General features: G+C 34.0%; 3 protein-coding genes and 1 pseudogene across 4 annotated transcripts; 3 read left to right on the top strand and 1 right to left on the bottom strand.

Moving 5' to 3' along the window:
- LOC104765206 (nuclear transcription factor Y subunit A-6-like) lies at positions 558-2,894 on the top strand. 2 transcript variants are annotated; one of them, XM_010488886.2, is made up of 6 exons: positions 558-782; positions 1,266-1,627; positions 1,725-1,816; positions 1,920-2,000; positions 2,101-2,271; positions 2,371-2,894. In XM_010488886.2, the coding sequence occupies exons 2-6, from the start codon at positions 1,342-1,344 to the stop codon at positions 2,614-2,616; spliced, it is 876 nt and encodes a 291-aa protein (XP_010487188.1). In that variant the 5' UTR covers positions 558-782; positions 1,266-1,341; the 3' UTR covers positions 2,617-2,894. The 2 variants fall into 2 exon arrangements, with proteins under 2 accessions (XP_010487188.1, XP_019096259.1); XM_019240714.1 differs by lacking the exon at positions 558-782 and adding an exon at positions 815-885.
- On the top strand, positions 3,353-5,326 carry LOC104765207 (scarecrow-like protein 29). Its single transcript, XM_010488887.2, has one exon. It carries the CDS (start codon positions 3,791-3,793, stop codon positions 5,324-5,326), a length of 1,536 nt encoding a protein of 511 aa, XP_010487189.1. The 5' UTR covers positions 3,353-3,790.
- LOC104765208 (F-box protein At1g10895-like) lies at positions 5,472-6,147 on the bottom strand (the record flags this gene model as incomplete). Its single annotated transcript, XM_019240715.1, has 1 exon — positions 5,472-6,147. A coding segment is annotated over one exon (537 nt), but the record flags the coding sequence as incomplete, so codon positions are not given.
- LOC104767499 lies at positions 7,182-8,115 on the top strand (annotated as a pseudogene).

The following is a 14,087-nucleotide window of genomic DNA, read 5'->3' on the forward strand; positions in this document are numbered from 1 at the left end:
AAAAAAAAAAAAAAAAAAAAATCCATGCAGAAATAAACAAAAAGTGTGGCAAAAAAAACTTGTTTAAAAAAGAAGAAGGAAGTGTGTGTCCTACAGTCTTACTCTAATGTTGTTGTGACGCGTGGTTCCGTTTCAACATCCAAAAACACCAGACGTGAATATCACGCACTCTCGCCAAGCGCGTGGATTTAGGAACAGCGATGTGGCGGCTGTGAATTTATTTAAAACAAAAAAACATATTTACAACAAATGTTATTAGGTGACTAATTTTCATTTTAACACAACATCAACATCAATATGATTATTCTCACTTCCATATGTTTTGTTCCTAATTTTTTGGTTGATAAAAAAAAAGGTGTTTTTTGATTTGATTATTACTTACTTCGTAATGACTAAATGAGTTATACTGACTAAGGGACGTAAAATAGAAAAAAAATTAAGGAAGAAGACAAGGAGTGGTTCGTAATGTAAACAACGAATAATAATAAATAATCGTACTGTTAGCTTAAAAGGTAGTGTTTGTTCATGGTGAATTTAGTAGTGGGAAACATAAACATTGGTAAAAGCTTTTTTAGCCATAGACAATAATAATAAAATACCAAATTTTGCAGAGACAGTGAAATTGATTTAGAGAGAGAGAGATAAAAGAAGAAAGAAGCCATGTTTTGAGGAAGGAGACATGGCATAATCTCAAATAGATGGATGGATCTTTTTTAATTTTCTCCCTCTCTCTCTCCATCTTCACACCAAAATCCATAAGATAGATTCTCTCTAATTTTTGGGTAAGTTTGGTCGCTCTCTATTTGACTCTAACTTGTTGTAATCTGCTTTGCTTTGAGAGGGTACTAAAACAACAAATAAAAATTCCCTTTTTTGGGTTGATTGGTGAGAAAATCTGAATGCTTTTTGTTTGTTTGTTTCTTTTTTTTTTTTTTTTTTTTTTNTTTTAGGTATGTTCTGTTTTTTTTCTCGCTTTTTCATTGGATCATCCCAAGTTCGTAGGCTCTTATGTCGATTGAGTTAGTGGAATTGCATGTTCAGTGATTAATCAAAAATCTGTTTTTTAATCTGATTTGTTAGTTAGGCCGTTGATTCTCAAAGTTTGAATCTTTGCTATTTATCTCTAGTATGATTATCGGATCTGCTCTTTAGATCTGTTGTTTTGTTGCTCTTTTTCTTTTGAATCAAGAATGGTTTTGAGATTACTTCCTCCACGTGAATGCAATATCTATCATGACTTGTTTGTTACTTGATTGGTTTATTAGGTGTATTCTTTGTCTCTTGATGGATCTACTGTGGTCTGGAGATTAGCTTATTGAAACTGTAGTAGTGTCTCAGACAATGCAAGAGTTTCGTTCATTGCCTTATCCTGCAACTTCTTGGGACAACTCTGTCTTCACTAACTCAAAACTCCAAGGATCTTCTTCCGTGACTGACAACAGCACTTTAAGCTTGACGATGGAGATGATGTCTACCCATTTCCCACGGATGAAACAAACTGGTTTTCAGTTACAGGACCATGATTCTTCCTCTACTCAGTCCACTGGAGGAGAGTCATATAGTGAAGTTGCAAGTTTAAGCGAACCTAATACTCGTTATGGCCACAACATTGCTACCCATCTCTCAGGTCCACTTTTCAACTTCTTGAATAAGAGTTCACATTATGTCAGCTGCTAGCCTGTTAGTAGTTTTGGCTGATCGAATGGCTTCTTGTTTTGATGCAGGTTACAAAGAAAACCCGGAGAATCGTATTAGAAGTCATTCCAAGTCAATCTTGTCCAAGGTTTCACAACATTCAGTGGTTCTTCCTATTGAGGTTAATTAGTCTATCATCTTTTGACCTTAGTGTAAATCTTGTCGTACATGAGACTGAGTCTAAAGCTAGGTACTTATTGATTCTAATGTCTATATGCTCTCAGGCGGCTTCTTGGCCTTTACACAGCACTGAAACGCCACATTTTAATGGTTTCTTGTCTTTTCCGTATGTATCACAACACACGGTAATACACATGCAATTGTTCTTGTTGCATCTTGTCACAGTTCACTGAACTTAAAACTTTTCTTGATCGTACGAATTATTTGTTATTAAAATCTTTGCAGGTGCAGCATCCTCAAATTGGAGGGTTGGTTCCTTCTAGAATGCTTTTGCCTCACAACATTCCAGAGAACGAACCAGTTTACGTCAATGCTAAACAGTACCAAGCCATTCTACGTCGTAGACAGCACCGTGCAAAGCTCGAAGCTCAGAACAAGCTCATCAAAGTCCGCAAAGTATGTTTATCTCTGTTGCACCACTATGATATTAATAGAACTACAGAAAGTTTCAACTATTATGTCTAAGACCAATTCTATGTATGAAAAATTATGCAGCCATACCTTCACGAGTCGCGCCACCGTCATGCCTTAAAGAGAGCTAGAGGCTCTGGTGGGCGTTTCCTCAACACAAAGAAGCTTCAAGAATCAAAACCTCCTCCATTCTCGGGCTCACCGCATGTCTGCAAGAACTCTCCGGGGAAGTTCTGGCAACAGGACATAACCGGGAACAACAACGACATGTTCCAACAAAACGGGTTCTCAGGTTATCCATCAAACCACCATGTCTCAGTTCTCATGTGAGACTCTTACTCTGGCAAGTGGTTGATGAGAATCATGACGGGAAGTCATCCTTGGCTATATATTGATCCATAAAAGTTTCTGTTTTTCAAGTTTGCTTTCATTCTACTGCAAAAGAAGTTGAAATCTTTCAACAGTTTTCATTCCTTTTTCTTGTTTTTCATTTTTCTAGTGTGCTTGTTGCTGAATTGTTTATACTTGATTTAAACTTCGATTAAGTGTGCATCCACATGGATTTGTGATTTTATGTAATGTATAAATTATTTGGTTTTACATCTCAATATTGTTGCCTATTCTAGTCTATTTCCAAACCATAAAAAACATCTTTGTCAAATGTCAGTCATTTTAATCATGTTGGAACAAAAACATCTTTGTCTATGCCTCATTTTATTAAGGTTATATTATGTCTTGACGTTTACATATCCTCCAATCATTTCTCAGTTCCTACAACCAACCAAATCGTTACGATAACATTCCTTCACCAACCAAATACGCATGAAGGCATCACAAAACAATAGTTTGTTGTACAGCTTGAAGCAATATTTGATCAGGACATCTCTCTAAATCTTTCAACAATGTTATGAATATTGTTTATAAATTCAAACCAGTACTTTTTAATGACAATAAAAATATTATCCTATAGACCTGACCAAATTGATAGAAGAAGATAACACCAGACTCTTCTATGCATGCATCATATTATGTCCCCACATTAAGCTTTGTTTTTGTTTATTACTTTTTTTTTGTTTATTACTTAATGACAACATCATTGTACAGATCTGATACTTTAATCCCTCAAATTTGATATAGTACTACCCAAAATATATCATTATATAATCTCTGACATGCAACATATTCAGTATAGTACAACCTACAACAATGGTCCCAAATTGCAATATGTGATGAGACTAATTGACTTGTGGAATGCCAATCAAATTGTAATACTCAAATGATACTTTCACAAGCCTTATAACCATTTTTCTAAAGGTAGTTTACTCATTAATGTAGTTATCGACACACTCCTCTATATAAGACCACACGCCATCATAATATATATATTCAAATCTCATCTAGAAATTCTCCATCCGTATCTTTTCTATTCCTGTTACTGTTGTTTATCTTTTACCTTAACCTATATCACCTAGTCACAAACTATACCTTTTTCATCATCTATTCAATGTCGTTAGAAGAAACAGAACCACCGAACCAGACTCTAGATCATGTCCTAAGCTGGCTTGAGGATTCTGTGTCCTTATCCCCATTACCAGGATTCGATGATTCTTTTTTGCTCCACGAGTTTGATGGGTCTCAAACGTGGGAATGGGATCAGACTCAAGATCCGGAAAATGGTTTCATTCAAAGCTATAGTCAAGATCTTAGTGCATATGTGGGTTATGAAGCAACTAACCTGGAAGTTTTAACAGAAGCTCCATTCATTTATTTGGATCCTCTGCCTGAACTTCAGCAACCAAACGATCAATCCAGGAAAAGGAGCAGTGAAAAGGTTATCGAGGCCCAACACGTGAAAAGATCAGAAAGGAGGAAGAAAAAATCAAACAAGTCTAGTGAGAAGAGCTGCAAAGATGGTAACAAGGAAGAGAGATGGGCAGAGCAACTACTTAACCCTTGTGCCTTGACAATTACGTCAAGGAACTCATCAAGGGTTCAACACTACCTTTGTGTTCTCTCTGAACTTGCTTCTTCTTCTGGAGATGCTAATCGTCGGCTTGCAGATTTTGGTCTTCGCGCTCTGCAACATCATCTTTCATCATCCTCTTTGCCATCAATATCATCCTCGTCGCCCGTTGTTGCGTTTGCTTCAGCAGAAGTGAAGATGTTTCAGAAGACCTTGCTTAAGTTCTATGAGGTAAGTCCATGGTTTGCTTTGCCTAATAACATGGCAAACTCAGCAATCCTGCAAATTCTAGCACAAGAGCCCATAGATAAACAGGATCTGCATGTTCTTGATATCGGTGTCTCTCACGGTATGCAATGGCCCACTTTGTTGGAGGCTCTGAGCTGCAGATCAGAAGGACCTCCTCCTCATGTTCGAATAACCGTTGTATCTGATCTTACCGCAGACATACCTTTCTCTGTTGGTCCGTCAGCTTACAGTTATGATTCTCAACTCCTTGGCTTTGCTCGGTCTCTCAAGATTCACCTCCAGATAAGTGTAATTGACAAGTTCCAACTCATTGATACCGCACCTCACGAGACCTTGATAATCTGTGCTCAGTTTAGGCTGCATCACCTGAAGTATAGCATCCCTGAAGAGAGAAGCGAAGCTTTGAGGGCACTGAGAAGATTAAGGCCAAAAGGAGTAATTCTTTGTGAGAACAATGGAGAAGACAATACCAGTGGGGACTTTGCAGCAGCGTTCTCCAGGAAACTTGAGTATCTGTGGAAGTTTCTGGATTCAACAAGCTCAGGATTCAAAGAAGAGAATAGCGAAGAGAGGAAGCTAATTGAAGGAGAGGCAACAAAGGTGTTGATGAATGCAGGAGAGATGGATGAAGGAAAAGACAAATGGTATGAGAGGATGAGAGAAGCTGGTTTTGCCGCAGAAGCATTTGGTGAAGATGCAATTGATGGAGCCAAATCTTTACTGAGAAAATATGACAAAAATTGGGAAATAAGAATGGAAGATGGAGACACCTTTGCCGGGTTAACATGGAAAGGAGAGGCAGTTTCCTTTTGTTCATTGTGGAAGTAGCTAGCCATCTGTTTTACGTTTGTCTTACTTTTACGCTGTAAAAGCTTCCAAACTAAAGCCTTGTGTATCCCAAAATACTATTTAATGATCACAACCTGCACCAGCTAGCTTAAACATTATTGAATGATCATATAAGAATACAGGATGAGGCAAAAAAGTTGGTTTCAAACTTGTAATCGACTAACAGCAATAGCCATGCTCACAAGGACATGATGTTTGAAAGAAGAGTAAAAATAAAAAGAAAGAATGGAAGTAAAAGGAGATGCAAGAAACAAAAAATTAAACTAATCTAACTGTACTAAACTTGGAACATAAGAAGGGCACACAAGTGGGACACAATATCTACGGAAAGTATGTCCATATCTGTCAGGTTTTCCCACATTGGGAGCTTCTCTGATATTCACAGACTTGAAGTATCCTCCATCTTGTCCAATGATGTGAGCTGTTTGGTAGCGACAAGTCTCGGTTTGTTTATATCCGTCAAGATCGAAAACCACGGCGACTCTCTTGTCCTCGTCAATGAGGAAACTCCCAGCTTCAACACCAAACTTAAAGCCAGTGAGTGGTCCCATATCCACTTTTAAAAACATGCTCCAAGACACGGCACTAGGCTCAATCTTAGTGGTGATCCAAATCTCCAAGAACCTGTCATAGTGTTGATATAACACGGCGAGCTGCTCTTGTCTGACACAAGATAGAGACACAGTCTCTTCATCATGAGAGTGAAACGGCAGCGGAAGACGAGACCCAAACCTCTCTGCTGTGAAATCAAAACAGAGTAGAAAAACTGGAAGGTCTGTTGTAGCATATTGCAAACTACATCATTTAAAAAATCAATAATCTCATATGATCAAAAGAGATTAAAATCATAAAAACCAACTAACACATAACGATGCAATTTCTTCATGTAAAGTCATGATAACATAACTAACACCTAAAAGTCTAAAACCCACCAAATTAAAAAGAATTAAAATTGTTTACAAACATGGATAATTATGTGGAGTCAGACCTGGAAATTGTTGATGTGCCACCAGTCGAAGATTTGGTGAAATTAAGCATGAAGCTTGCCAAAGGTAGAGAAAACGTTGTTGATTAGCTCTAAGTTAATAATTCACTTCTTTGTCTGAACTTTCTCTATTTTTCTCGCTCTAAGTTTCAACACATATATGAAGTTAAGTAATCTTAAGATCCTACAGTCACATCGAGGTAGTCACTGAACATAAAAATAGGGATATGAGCAATAAGTTTCATCTAATTATACCAAACGACTACTTTGACCATTTGACGGTAAGATGCTTTGTGATTTCTCTAAATCCCAATCTCTCTAGATTTCCAGGTAAAAAAAAGTCGACCTTCTACGGAAAGTCTTTGGATGATCGGACAATCTTAGAGGTCAGAAAAATTTATGAACCATGCCTTGAAGATTTCACAAGTTTTCATGGAAGGTGGACTTGCCCTAGCCAGAGATATTGATATTTTTCAATATCATAATATCAAATCTTCTCCAATCCCGTAGTTTGGAAGTTTCTTGAGTGATTTGTCTCTCAATTGAATGTTTTTAGTGTCGTTAATCATCTGGAAAGAGATGCTTCGGCAAAAACAATAATTTTATTTATTGAGAAAATTGGTTTTTGTTTTAATTAGCAAAGCTGAGATGTTAAAAATATAGGATGAAGTGTGTTAATAAAATGTTTTAATTGGAAGAAAAAAAATTGATGTGTCAGCTCTAAAATTCACTAAAATACTGATGTGTCATGTTGTATTGATTGTTTCGCTTTCTTACCTGACCAATTAGTAGAAGAAAAATCAGAGATTGAAACATAACCTAGATTTAAATCGAGTACTGTTAATTACCATGAATAGGAATAGGATGATGAGAGAACCTTTGCGTGTAGTCGAGTCTTCAATGAAGCATGTCTCTGTTCTTGGCAGAGGAAGCTTTAGGTGTGTCTCTCTCCAACGCGATTCAAACTTCTGACTCTACGCAAAGAAGTCATCTTCTTCGTTCAGTCAATTGAAGGATTACCATAAAGAGGTTAGGATCATGCTTCGTTTCCGCAACCATCCTCGCATCGTCCAACCCTTAAGCTCCTTTGTTCACTTATCCGCCCCACCAGAAGAAGAAGGATGTCACATCTATATGGAGTATGCCTCCAAAGGCACTCTCTTCAATATGATCTCCCGGTTTCGTGGGAAGCCGATGCCTGAGAATATGATCGGACGTGCCGCTTTTATGATCCTACAAGGACTCGAGGCTCTTCACTCACACGGCTACGTGCACTGCGACCTCAAGCCAGCCAACGTCCTCGTACGTCTTCCCTTCCACCACTGTTGGAGAGCCATGTGATCTTAAGCTTGCTGATTTCGGTTTCTCTAAAGAGCCTTGTACGGATTCTAAGTCGTTGTTTCATGGTACGGAGCAGTACATGCCGCAAGAATCTCTTGGACCGGATGGAGTGATGGGCTCCTCGACCGTTGATATATGGTCTCTAGGGTGTATGGTTATTGAGATGTTTGGAGGTTGTCCATTGAATATGAAAGACTGTTACATGTGGAGGCTTCCAATACTTGTATCTCCGGTGGCAGACGACTTCTTCATGCGGTGCTTGGCTTTGCAGCCGTCATGTAAGGCTACCGCCGCAGAGCTGTTGAGTCATCCGTTTGTTGCGCAACAATACAGTACTGTTCCAATATTGACAGAGATGCGTCCGTATCCTTTCTTAAGGCTTCCTCCCTGCATAATGAACAAAGTCATGGAAGAATATGCTAGACTTGGAGTGGTGATTTGAAGACCTCAAGCTTTGATCAACGGTGGACAGATGGTGAGGCTGGAAGAGAAAGGAGATTCATGTGACGGCGGCTGTTTAATTAGTGTTCGATTGTTTAATTTAGGTTCGGTTGAGTTTGGGCTTTTTACTGGTCGCCCATGGTGTTATGTTATATGATCTGTATTAATCGTTATAATTTTATTGGTTAGCTATTTTTACTGATGTGTCAGTTTCTGCCTTGATACAAAAACTGATACAAAAACTGAGGTGTCAACCGCTGGTGAAAAACAATGAAGTTTTATTGTATTGATTAATAAACCAAAATACATTAGTTACAAAGTTGGACAGTTAAAAATATATGTCCAAAACTGGGCTTATTTTATATAATAAAGAAGAGATGAGGTAAAAAAAAAAAAGAGTTCATTCTAAAATTTTGACATTGTCACCTAAAGAGTTATTATCTACAAAAAAAAAAACAATGTTCAATTTTTCTTCTACTTTTAAATCATAATTTCCAATAATAATTTTCTATTTTTCACGTTAATAGAAATAATTCACACAATATGATTATTAATTTATTTTGTAAATTCATTCTAATTATAATAAACTAAAGTATATTTTAATATAGAGTTTTTATTATAAAACTTTTTTCTAGAACTTACACTTGTCACCTAAAGAATTAACATCTGTAAAAAAACATCTTAAATCAAAGTAATATATTATAAGATGTTCAATTTTACTTTTTTCTAGAACTTACAATTGTCACCTAAAAAATTAACATCTGTAAAAAAAACATCTTAAATCAAAGTAATATATTATAAGATGTTCAATTTTTCTTCTACTTTTTAACCATAATTTCTAATAATAATTTTCCGTTTTATTTCTTCATTTCAATAGAAATAATTCACGTAATATGATTATTAATTTGTTTTGTAATTTTATTAATTATAATAAACGAAAATATATTTTAATATATAAAATTATAAAAATTTATAGAGAAATAGCTGAATACATATTTCGTTCTAAGAGAGAACAAAATGTATATTTAAAATTACAATTTGATTAGCTTAAAAGTCCTATCAATATTTTATATTTATAGTGAGTTCAAATTTTTATATTCAAACCAAAAAAATCAGTTCTTTATTCACAATAAATTTATCTTTATGAATTTTTCACACATTGTATTAACTAACATATTCTATCAAATATTTTGTAACTCTCATATTTATAATCATATCCATATTTGAAGGCACTAAATTTTAATTGCAATTATTTATTTGTGTTTATGTTATTTTTTCACCTCTATAGTATTTAAAGCATTCTAATGAATGATTAATTATATAATGACAATTAAAAATAGAATAAACAATAAAAGATATTAATATTTAATTATCATATTTTGGTAATTCTTATATACTTTATGTAAGATTTCAATATGTGTGTAACATATGCTATTATGTTTATAAGAAGTTCAACATGTGTGTATGATATATATATATATGATATATTTAAAAAAAAATATGATGAAATATTTAAATTTTATATCATCTAAATTGTCCTTTATTTTTTGGGATATTAGTAGTACTACATATATATTTTCAATTCTACTTGTCATCCTTAAGATATGTCGCGTATTTTATATTTTGCTTTTATTTTTTATTCATTTTAAGATAAATAATTAACATAAAATTATTATGTAACTATTTTTCAATTTTGATTCACTTATTAATATTATTCTAATCATATATCATTTTCAGTATATAGTTAATTAACATATATATATATATATATATATATGTTTATATTAATTTATTAAAACCAAATTATTTTGAATTGTAAATATATATATAAGTTAGGTTTTCCATATGATTTTTATATATGATTTTATCAATCATCTCGAAAAGCGTCTTTAGTTTTCGATTAATCATCTCGAATAATATTTATTTCCATATTGAATCTAAAATAAAATAATAAATAATAGGTAAGTTTCTTGTATTTGTTGGACAATGGAAAAACTATCGAAGGAACTAATAAAGCTATAAAACCATGATTGAGGGATTTTTTTATAATTTTTGTACATGTTTTGAAATATACGTATTTAAAAGAATATTTGTGTATTATAAACTATTAAATAATCAATTTATTCAATAAATTACTAAATTTTTTTAAAAGTATATAATTATATTTTATTATATTAATTTCAAATCCACGTGTCTCGTGAAACATTATCTAGTATATTATTTAGTGTTAAGGGTTTAAGTTCATATATGTTCACACCTCCGGTTTACTAATTCACTTCCATTTGCGTCGCAATCAATAGACATTTTTGAAGAAGACCATGTTTTGAGGATTTATACTGTTAGTTGATGATATTCCAAGAATAGAGCCAAAAATTGTATCTTCCAAGAATTGAATATGGAGATCGGTTCTAAAGTGAGGTGATATTCCTATTTATACCGCCGTAATTGCTCCAAATACATTTACGAGCCATGGACACATGATCCCAACACGTGAGACAAGCTAACAAAAGCTTTGTTGTTTTACTTTCGGTTCACGCTACTGAGGTATTTTGTTTTTCTTGTAAAAAATACTTGTATCAGAGTATGTATCTATTTCGGTTTTTATCTCCCTATCCTTTTAGTTTGAAGTTTGAACAGTCTGTAATGGAAAATGCAACCTAATATTCTACCACATAAGAGCTGAACGAGAGGGAGTTTAATTTGAATGCTCAATCTATAATAAAGTCACATCCCGCATCAAGTACAGCTTAGTCTTTTTAAACGTCATGTTCTGAGTTCTCATGCTTGCTAATCTACATTCATAATTAGTGAAGCTTGCATCTTGTGGAACTACATAAACCGGTGTATATTGGTGGCAGGGCCGGAGTAAAAATCCCAAAAATTGTTAGGATCTCTGTTCAATTTTAAAAAAATAGACCTTAATTACATATAAATGTTTTTTGAAATTTTTTTTGAGCCTATAAATACACTACTTTTTATGTTAATTTAAGTGCAAATGCATACTTTGCACCTTCCTATGGCCGGCACTGATTGGTGGAGTCTTCCACGCTGCTGATGTGAGTTTGATGAGGCTCTGAAAATAAGAATTGTTTTCCTTAGAAATATATGTAAAGCACAAATAGACGCTACTTTTTCTTGCCATTTATATAAATTCCTTGAAACTTCCAGAAATCATTTTAAAGATGGCATGATTGATTGAAGAATGAAGAAGGTGCTTCTTTCAATTACAATTACAGGAGGACTTGGGATATTACTAAGAAATTTATCATCGCCATTCCTTTTATCATTGATTTTGATGTCTGTATCCAGAGTGAGAAACTGGTGGAGCTCTTGACAAACTCTTCTATATCACAGTCCTATCATTTTGATCTGGGGAGAGGGCTGAAATACTGGGGGTACCATTCCTTGAATTCAAACAAGTCTAGTGACAAGAGCTGCAAAGATGGTAACAAGGAAGAGAGAGGGGCAGAGCAACTACTTAACCATTGTGCCTTGGCAATTACGTCAAGGAACTCATCAAGGGTTCAACACTACCTTTGTGTTCTCTCTGAACTTGCTAATTCTTCTGGCGATACTAATCATCGGCTTGCAGCTTTTGGACTTCCCGCTCTGCAACATCAACTTTACTCATTCTCTTTGTCGCCATCCTCTTCGCCTTCGTATGAGGTAAGCCCTTGGTTTGCTTTGCCTAATAACATGTCAAACTCAGCTATCCTGCAAATCCTAGCACAAGATCCCATAGCTAAAAGGATCTGCATATTCTTGACATTGGTGTCAGAAGGACCTCCTCGATCCATGTTCGAATAAGTGTTGTATCTGATCTTACCGCAGACATACCTTTCTCTGTTGGTCGACCCGCTTCCAGTTATGATTCTCAACTCTTTGGCTTTGCTCGGTCTCTCAAGATCAACCTCCAGATTAGTGTAGTCGATTCGGTCAAGTATACTTATTTGGTTTACTACAGACGGATCAACCAAGTCTCCTCCTTCGTTGTCATTGCAAATACTTTGTAGAATGAATTTCAAGGAACAAACCCTATTATCCATCATCATGAACCCCACAGAAACTGATTTCTTGCCGTCGCTGCTTCTTCTCCAAAAATCTCTGTCATCATTGTTTGTATGTTTCGAAAAATACGGCTGTGATAAATTATAATTTTCAGTATAATTTCATCATTGTTGGTGTCTTCACAGACACCACTTAATTTAATCATCATCACGTACTGAAAATTATAATTTATCACAGCCGTATAGTTTCATCATTGTTGGTCTTTTTTGAAGATATACGGCACGTAGAAACATTACGAAAACACGCCCTTGTGAAATGAATCTAACTAGGTTTAAACCACAAATTTAATTTTTTTTTTTTTAAATATATGTTCTTTAATCTGCTTGTTTTTTAAAGTTCCAATTATTAAAATTTTATCTAATTAAATTATCGTTTTGTATGTACCCGTGTTATGGTATAAGACCGAAATTAAATTTGTTCTTCTTATGTTTTATACTTATAGTTTATATTTTAAGAAGTTTTCAAAATTAAATATGTTATTCATTAATATATGTATAATTTTTTTAATTGAAAAAACATAAAATAACATATTTTGTGTTTTAATTGAAAAAACATAAAATAACAAATTATACAGATATTAGTTAATAATGTTATTTTAAAATAATTTTTTTTTAATTTATTTTATGTTTTATTTTCCATAAACTATGCATTTTCTCACTGAAATATTTAGACCCGCAATTGAATATGCCCAACAGACTTTAGTTATATCGACAGACCTTAATGCGGATAAACCGCCGATGATCATATATTGTGTTTTTAATATATTTGATTTAATTAATGTTCTCAATTAGAATTTATAGGATTTATTATTATATTTTGTGTCAGAGGATTATAGAAAAATGTAATAAGTCATGCAACCTAAAGGCATCGTCAAAGACATCTCTTTCTTTTCTTCTCCGATCGTCGGATGAAAGCGTTTTTTATGGGTTTTGAATCATTGGATAAAATCTTCGTCACTTAGTCTAGCTCATGATCCCAAGTAACTTACCTTGACTGATTGATTTTCCAAACTATTATCTATTGTTACTGTTTATTAAATTATTAGGGTGCTTCCAAGGAGAAGCGTCAATTCACTTAAAAAGATGAATCTTCATCTAAGAAAATGTCATCAGGTAAGTTCTTTATGATTTGTCCCGCAATGTCTACAAAAAAAAAATTATGAGAAAAGAAAAAACATTTGTGGATTATAATGGTATAGTAGTTAGGAAGATTAAGATATAATATGTGATTACATACACAGACTCTCAAACATAAAGATTAAAATATGAATTAAGAATAAAGATTATCTTATGGATATACCTTGTGATTAAGCCATGAGCCATGTCTAGGTTTGTGGTAATTTTAGAGAGTTGTGTGTTTGATGAGTTAGACAAAAAATGGTTGAACTCTATTTATAGAGAAGTACGAATGTTAGGGCTGCTTAGAAAACGTTAAACAGTTTTGGAATATATTGATTAACATTAATTTCTGACTGCGAATATTTTGTATATTAATAAAATTAAATAGATATAATTGCAAAAAATTAGTGATTCCGTATATTTATAGTTTTGATTTTAGGAATGTTCAATAACGTATGGAATATATTCAAATATCATAACTAACAAAAACGAAAGTATATTTCTGTATTTGTTTGGGTTTTAATCGTTTTAAAAATAGATTGAATGTGATATGTGCTTGGGCTTCTAACAATTGTTTTGGGTTTTAAATACACACTAACTTATTTAATTTTGATGCAGATTAGCATATAAGGAGATGATGAGGATCCGATTACCTATTCGGATGGGTTTTGTAAACGCGCGGATCTTGCTCTATTAATTGGTTTTCCTGGACAAAATTACCCCCGACGATTTCAATAATGTCTCTCCTCCTTTATGCCAAATTGAGTGGTATTCTTGGAAATTTTGT

The sequence above is a fragment of the Camelina sativa genome, chromosome 19, assembly GCF_000633955.1.
Source record: "Camelina sativa cultivar DH55 chromosome 19, Cs, whole genome shotgun sequence".
Classification (NCBI taxonomy): domain Eukaryota; kingdom Viridiplantae; phylum Streptophyta; class Magnoliopsida; order Brassicales; family Brassicaceae; genus Camelina; species Camelina sativa.

Coding starts and splice junctions, on each gene's coding strand:
- LOC104765206 (XM_010488886.2), top strand. CDS start 1,342: ATGCAAGAGTTTCGTTCATTGCCTTATCCTGCAACTTCTTGGGACAAC. Junction 2,001..2,100: donor CGTATGTATCACAACACACG/GTAATACACATG, acceptor AAATCTTTGCAG/GTGCAGCATCCTCAAATTGG. Junction 2,272..2,370: donor AGCTCATCAAAGTCCGCAAA/GTATGTTTATCT, acceptor AAAATTATGCAG/CCATACCTTCACGAGTCGCG.
- LOC104765207 (XM_010488887.2), top strand. CDS start 3,791: ATGTCGTTAGAAGAAACAGAACCACCGAACCAGACTCTAGATCATGTC.